This window comes from Emiliania huxleyi, assembly GCF_000372725.1.
Source record: "Emiliania huxleyi CCMP1516 chromosome Unknown EMIHUscaffold_133, whole genome shotgun sequence".
NCBI classification, from domain to species: domain Eukaryota; phylum Haptophyta; order Isochrysidales; family Noelaerhabdaceae; genus Emiliania; species Emiliania huxleyi.
This window is the reverse complement of record NW_005201259.1, coordinates 362908-370690: the sequence shown is the minus strand read 5'-3', so window position 1 is coordinate 370690 and position 7783 is coordinate 362908. Positions and strand designations below refer to the sequence as shown.

General features: G+C 65.3%; 1 protein-coding gene across 1 annotated transcript; it reads left to right on the top strand.

Annotated features, from left to right (window-relative positions):
* Window positions 1-5816: 5816 nt before the first annotated feature.
* On the top strand, window positions 5817-6581 carry EMIHUDRAFT_110360 (hypothetical protein; the record flags this gene model as incomplete). The annotated part of the gene is made up of 1 exon (XM_005788694.1): window positions 5817-6581. The coding sequence occupies one exon, from the start codon at window positions 5817-5819 to the stop codon at window positions 6579-6581; it is 765 nt and encodes a 254-aa protein (XP_005788751.1).
* Window positions 6582-7783: the final 1202 nt, after the last annotated feature.

The window sequence follows — 7783 nt, the reverse complement described above, 5'->3', positions numbered from 1 at the left end:
CAGGCCGCCTTGCTGCTATGCTGCTTCATATCCCCGCATCGGACCCGGGCAGCGGAGGCGGAGGCGGCGCGGCGATCCGGGAGCCGTACGTGTCGAGCCTGCGAGTACTCATTCATAACTCAGATGAAGAAGACTGTTAAACCGGGAGCAGTACGTGTCGAGCCTGCGAGGAATCATTAATAACTGGTAATAACAGTTCATCACATGTCCCCCCGGCCGCCCCAACGCGTCGCGCCTATGGATGAATCATTCACCACTCAGAAGAAGAAGAAGAAGAATGTAGCATCCGGCCCCCGCGTGTTGAGCCTCCGAGAGAGGTACGCGTCGTAGTCCCCGCTGCTCTCGTGCCCCCTAACGAACAAGAAAACCCAAAGTCAGCTTCTCCTGCGCCACCTTACCCGCCCACCCCGCCCACCCCGCCCCTCTCTCCCTCTCCCTCACCGCCGCGGCGGCCGGAACTGAAACAAGTCGACTGGCTGCTGCGGCGCCGCCTCGCTCCGCCCTCCTCCTCCTCCTCCTCCTCCTCCTCCTCCTCCCCGCTCCGGGGGCTCAAACCCGGTGGCGATGACGGTGACGATGATCTCATCGCCGAAACTGTCGTCCGACGTGGAGGCGCCTGATGAACTAATTAGCGGGGCTTAGTTAACGAATCTAATCAGTGCCAAAACTGCCGTCTGACGTCGAGGCGCCTGATGAAACTCATTAGGCGTCATTCGGACCTGCTCATTAGCTTGAGGAGCTGGAGGAAGCCAAGCGGCTGGCGTCGGCCGTCGGCGAAGTGCAAGAGAAACAGCGCGTGGCGCGCCAGAGGCTTAAGGAGAGCCTCGAGGCGGAGCGTCGCGAGCGGGCGCGGCTCGACCAAGAGAGACGACCCGCCGGCGCCCACCACGCTAGCGACGCCTCCTCCTCCCTCTGCTCGCTCTTCCACTTCAGGGCCGGCGGCGCTCAACGCAGTGCGCGCCGGAGCCAGCCTAAGTCGGACGCGCCATCGCGAGAGATTGGGCGGTCTAGCCAAAGGATCGCCGATAAGGCTGCCAAGGCAGGGGCGGCGAGGGTGCGGAAAGAGGCGGCGGCGGCGAAGGCGGCGGCGGCAGCGACGGCGGCGGCGGCGGCGGCGGCGGCGGCGAAGGCAGACGCCCAGCGCCGCGGTGACGGGCGGTCGCGGGGGCGAGCCTCGGCGACGATCACGATCTCAGCCGGCGAGGTCGCGCTCGGCGCGGGGAGAGGAGACTGCGTCCTCCCGCGAGCCAAGCTGCGCGCCCCGTGCGCCCCCGCCCGAGGAGGCGACCTCGCCCGTCTCGAAGGCGACCCCGCCCGATTCGGAGGCGGTCGCATCGCCGTCGGAGCCGAGCGGCGCGGCTGCCTCGCCATCGCCCTCGCAGCCAGAGGCCTGCCCACAACGCGAGAGGGCGCCGTGCCAGCCGCCCGCAGCGCGGGAGAGTCGCCGCCGAAAGCGCGACGACGACGAGGACGAGATGCCCGTCGACACCGCGGCCGACACCTCGGGTGGCAGCGCCGTCACCGCGGAGGGCGGCGGAGGCGGCGAGGGCGGCGTGGCGGGCGGCGTGGGCGGTGCGACGAGCTCGGGCGGGTTGTGGAACATGGACGCCGTCAGGGACCTCATGCACACGACGGCCCTGCTCGACGCCGCCGGCGTCCGTTTTGCGACCGCGCCTGCATCAGAGCGCCTGCCAGGCGGGATCGACCCCGGCCGCTTCCCGATGCTCGCGCGCGCTACTTCCCAGCGTGCTGACTTCCCGCCTATTGGGTGCGAGGACTGCCACTGGGAGGCGGTCGACCTAGACTCGTCCGGTGACTGTGTGGTCGCGGCGTGCGCCTGGGAGCTGCGCAGACTGCTGCCCGAGGCCCTGCTGGCTGCGCACGGGCTGCTAACCCTCGGCGCCTCCTGGGACGCCAAGCTCGCGAGTGGCAAGCTGCGCCTCGCCGTGGCGCGCCACCTGGCCATGCCCGAGGTGCTGCGCCGAGTCGTCCGCCGGCCACACGATACCGTCGACGCACGGACCCTCGACACAGTGGAGCAGCTGCTGCTGTCGGTGCACAGGTCTCGGGCCCTAGCCGCCGACACTGATCTCGCGGCTTTCCTCGCTGGCGTTCGAGGCGGCGCATACGGGTGTGACGGGTTCCTGCTTGGCGTGGCCGACCTCTTTGGCACACGCCGATTGTCGTCGACTCTATCACTCGGGAGGGCGCGCGCTGCATGCCGCAGTTCATCTGGCCGACAGAGTCGAGTCAGCCGCAGTACGTGCTCCATTTGTTCCTGCAGCATGACAACCACTGCGCTGCCATCGTCAGGATCACCGCCTCAGAGGGCGGGCTAGGCATCCGTCGCCTCAGGCCGACCTCTGGGAAGGGTGGGGCGGCGGGCTCGCAGCCTGGGAGCGCGGGGCCTAGCTCGTCTCCCACCTCGCAGGGCGGCCGAGCCGATGAGATGGACGACGGCGATGGTGGTGGCGGCGACGACGGCGGCGACGACGGCGACAATGGCGGGGACGACGGCAGCGGCGGCGGCGGCGGCGGCAACGGCGGCGGCGGCGGCGGCGGCGGCGGCGGCGGGGACGGCGACGACGGCGGCGGCGACGGCGCTATCTGGGCTCGGAGGTCGGCAAAAAGGTTGCGCAACCGACCAGGAACGTCTTGTAGGACTATGAGCGGCTGCGCTCACAATCGTACCAAAGATCCAAGGACTGCTAGTATAGCTAGTTGGCTAGCAGGCGCACAAGGAGGGCGCTCCCAATCGCTCCAGCCGCGAGCGCTTGTGAGTGAGCGCGCCGGGAGGGTCTCATCACAATCCAAACAGTGATCGCACCGATTGCGAGGGGACCCGCTCGCAAATCCTAGAAGTCGTAGGACTATGGGCGGTGTCGCTCGCAATCGGCGAAAGTTATAGGATTGCGAGCGCTTCTGCTCGCAATCGGAGGCATGTTGCCAGGATTCATGTGAGCCAAGCTGCTCGCAACCCTAGAGTTTGCTCGGATTGTGAGCGCGCTGGTAGTAGTCGTAGGCGTCACCAGTCACCTTGTGAGCGGAGCTGCTCTTAGTCCTAGAAGATGTAGGATTGCGAGCGTGGGTGCTCACAATCGCACAGAGATGCTACGATTGCGAGGAGTGCTGCTCACAATCCTTCGACTTCTAGGATTGAGAGCGAGGCTGCTCTCAATCCTAGCCTGGTAGAAAAGAAGGTTCACCAGAAGCGGCCATCGTTTGGAACACCCACCTCATTCATCCAGCCTAGGGACTAATCCAACAACATACCTAAAAAATTAAAAAACAAAGCACGCAAACCCCAGTCCGGGGTCATGTTTTGATTGATTGATAGGAAGGCGTAACACAGTCTTTCTGTTCACAGCCTTGTTATTGACAAGAAAATACGTCGTATGGCGCTATGCGCTGGTAGGGTTAGGTAGGTAGAAAGGTGAAGAACAGCCAGGCTCGGACTGGACACCAACGCGGTATGGGGGACGCTAGACAGATGATGACGACACGCACGAGCGACACACAGACACAAACAGGCTCACAAGACACACAGCCAGCTGTGGCTGCCACACACCCTGAGTTGGCGTGCACATAACTCAAGGCCACATCCTCCCTGTCGCCCCCCCCAGCACTCCAAGGTGCCAAGAGAACAAACAAGGGCACAACAAACAACAGACAACAGGAAGTGACATGCGAGGCTAGAGCAGGCTTGCTCTACCTCCAGCAATCTCGCCGGCCGGCGAGGCACGGACGAGACCGTGTGTGGGGTCTTGTGAGGTGTCTATGGACGCCCTCCTCAGAGGCTAGCTGCCTACTGCTAGCGCTGGTCTGTGAGAGGTTGAGGTGCGAGCCCTGGAGGCCCTGGGGATGGGGTGAGACTACCCGCGGGCCTAGCCTCTTGCGACCCAGGTTCCGACCCTCTGCGTGGCCGACTCACACAGCGAGCCTTCCTGTCTCCGTGCTGCCGATTCATCGGTCGTGCTCAGTCAAGATATTGTAGAGACCGACCATATGCACAATATCTTGACTGAGAGCTAAGCCCAGTTCGACGATCGGCAGCCTCACCGCGGGTCGCGCCGCTGTGCAGCGAGAGCCAGGCTCGCCCGGCGATGGTGACCAGAGAGAGTGCTCAACCAATACCAGAAAAAATCAGGGAGCCTCAGAGAGTGCCACTGCCATCACCCAGGCCGCGGGAGCTGATCGGCTGCGCCGAGGACAGCTCCCTTGGTGTGCTCCGCGGCTCACCAGTGTGCGCCGCGGCGCCGTCCAGCCACTTTGGCGGCCAGCCACCGGTCGAGTTCTTCGACTCTGGAGGACAGAAAGGTACCGTCTGAAAGGTATTTTCATGCTCTATTGACTGGCGAAAAAATCCCCCGCCAAATGTTTTCACAGCGGGCGTGATTCACAGCCTTGTTATTGAGAAGAAAATACCTCCTATGGCGCTGTGCGCTGGCCTGTGAGAGGTTGAGGTGCGAGCCCTGGAGGCCCTGGGGATGGGGGGGGACTACCCGCGGGCTTAGAAGGCCCGCGCGCAGGGGGGTGGGGCATTGAGACCGGTCATGAATGAGTGCGCGACACGCATGTTGCGAGCAGCGTTGTTGATGTTTTGCGCATCGCCACTGACGGCGGCGCGCGAGAGCTGTTGCGAGTGGTGTTGGGCGAAGCCCCGGGCGCTGCCGGAGGCTGTGCCGTAGTCGGTGCGGTCGACGGCGCTCGGGCTGCCGACCTCTTGGCGAAGTTGAAGATGATTCTCTTGGTTGGCGGCGCGATGCCGCCCTGGCTTCACACCGAGCATGAGTGAAGCATCGGGTCGCAAGAGGCAGAAGGCCGGGCCGGCCGGGCGTCACATCATACGTCCGGGAGGCCCCCCATGCGTGCCGTAACGATCGACAGCGATCTGGCTACTCTGTTCACGTTCACACCTCGTACAGGCCAAGTCAGGTTTTTGCTCATGGTGCATTCACTCACACCACCGCAGTACAATCGATTGAGTCCGGGTTTTTTTATGCGTATGATTGTAAGGGCGTGGGGACCCGCCCCAGGACAGGCTCTGGCGTATGATGGAGCGCTCTGGTGCCGAGGAGAGCCGCTGGCACGAGGTAGATGTGAAGCCACGACGGGTCGATACAGCAGGCCGACCAGAGAGTGCAGAGTGAGCACTGCCCCTCTCCAAGATCGACTCCTGTGGAGAAGCCCGCCTAGGACCATCAAGGGGAGGCCAGGTACACTTGACCCGCGCAAAGAGCTAGATGCAGCCGTACCCATTCTACGGCCTCAGAGCGTATGCCTTGCCGCCGGACGGTGGCGGTCGTGTCGGTGGTTGGGCCGTTTTGCACGACGGCTGTGGCGGCGCTCTGGAGGGGAGGGCGGCCATTTTCGGGTGGTGGATGACCGGCTTTTGAGGTCTTGCAACCCTAGCTGTGACAGCTTCGGACAGCTCGCGCAACCCTAGGAACAGCGGGCGGGCTAGTGTTGATGCCACTCAGCCCGGGACAAGACTGGGGTGGTGGAGGTCCGAAATCACGCCGCTATGCCTCGGCTCCAGCGAGGCCTCTCAGGCCCTAGCTCAGGTATATGCAGAAGCCGGAAGCAGGGAACACTCACCCCCCAGCACCAGTCTTCTAGGTGGAGGCGGGCCCGCTGGTATCGTCGGGAAGGTCGAGGAGGGTGGGTGGATGAGCGAGAACCTGACAAGGCCTGTAAACCCGCCATAACCCCGACCGATACAGGGAGGTAGGGTAGAAGGCCCGCGTCCACCAGTCTCAGCGCGCACTCTGCTCCATCGCCGCCGCCGCCGCTTGCGCTCTCCGAGTCGCTCCAAAATGGCTCACCGCGAGTCGCCCTCCAAAGACGAGCTCGTGCTGATCCCAGCTATCCGCAAGGACAGCACAACTGGATACAAGTGCGTGAATTACAACCGCGGCGCGAAGAAGTTCGAGGCAAAGGTGATGGACGGCGGCAAGCGCATCTTTATCGGCCAATTCGACACCGCCGAGGAGGCGGCCATCGCCTATGCTCGCTCAGAGTACGGCCGTGCTGACGCGGCCAAGATGAAGCAGACCCGCCCCGCTCCGTCTGCGGTTGGCGCGGCCGCGGTTCGGCAGGCGGAGAAGGAGGGCCTCACCCTCGCCACGAGCGCCAACAAGAGCGGCTACAAGGGCGTCTTCAACAACCCCAAGGAGCACGGCAGCAACAAGTTCACGCTGCAGGTGAGGGATGGCGGCAAGCTCGTCAACCTCGGCCGCTTCGCGACGCCCGAGCAGGCGGCGCTCTTCTACGCCCGCAGGCGGGCGGGCAGGGACACCACCGATCTCACCGCGCCGCCGCCGCCCGCGCCGCCGCCCGCGCCCTCCTCCGCCGCCGGCGCCGAGGCGGTCAGACAAGCGGGAAGGGAGGGCCTCACCCTGGTCACCAGCTGCAACAGCAACAGCGGCTACAAGGACGTGAGCCGACGCGCGAGCAGAAAGTACAAGCTGCACGTGTGGGAGGGGGGCAAGGACGTCCACCTCGGAGTCTTTGGCACCGCCGAGGAGGCGGCTCTCTTCTCCATACGACAGGCTGAATTGTCAGCCATCAACGACTCGTGACTAGCTGATGGCCATTCGTAGGCCGCGCTCGCGCGCGCGCGGTACAACATGTTGCCGCCGGAGCAGGCGTCGCCGCGGGCAAGGGCGCTCGGCGGTGTCCTGGAGGGCGGGCGGCGGGACAGCTCGCGCTGCCGGGACGGCTTTGGGGCGGGGGGCGCAGCGGGGCCGTCCGGGGCGGGCTGCGAGGAGGAGGAGGGCCTCGACCCGGCAGACGTCATGGCCGGTGCGGTTGCACTCTCGCTGCTCGCCGACCGGCCGCCTTCTTCCCCGAGCGGGCAGAGGGCGACAAAGCGGCACGCGCGCGGAGCAGCCACACCGAGGGCGGCGGCGGCAGCGGCGGCGGCGGCGGCGGGTGCTGCCCCGCCGAGCGACGACGAGGCGGAGGCGGAGGCGCACGGGCGCGCCGTCGCCGCGCAGGGCGGAGGTGCGAAGAAGAGAAACCGCGCTGCCGCGCAAGCCTCTACATGACTTCTCTCTACGTGTTTGTGGTGGCACAGCGCCAGTACGTTCATGTCGGTCACCACTCCGCGCGGTGCATTCGGACCCACAAGAGTACATTGATTGCGCATCCGCATATGGAGCGTGGGGCGCCCTGACCCCTGAGATCGGACTTGTTAGCTTGTGTACGTATAGAACCGTGTGTTACGAAGGTGGTACGGGCAAAACCAACTCTGTAATATATCGTGGTACAGGTAATATAAAAAAGAATTGGGACCACACACCGACCGCCCGGCGTGCGCTCCCCAGAGCCGACAGCCGAGACTCATACAAACACCAAGGCGGCGCGCGTGCGACCCGTTCGTGGTCTCACTTCGAGTAGCCGCTGCCCCTTCGGTAGATTGGGACGGGCTCCGGCGCCGACCACTCGTCGGAGTGCGCGCGGCGCAGCAGCGACACGGCGACGGCGACGCGGGCCGTGGTGGGCGCGTCGCCGACGTAATCGAGCCACAAACGCCGGGCGGCGGCGTGCGGCCAGAGCGGCTCCTCCTCCGCTGGCGCCTCAGTGCACCCCTCCTCGTGCGTCTCGACCGCCCGGAACGTGCCGCGGAAGCCGCACCCCCGCTCGCACTCAAACTCGTCCGCGCCGACTCCTGCCTCGCCCTCCGGGTCGCCCTCGGCCGCCGACTCGCCCTCGCCGCCGCCCGCCCCGCCGCCGCCGCCCCTCCCGCCGCCCGTGCGCAGGTAGCTCCACAGCGCAGCCT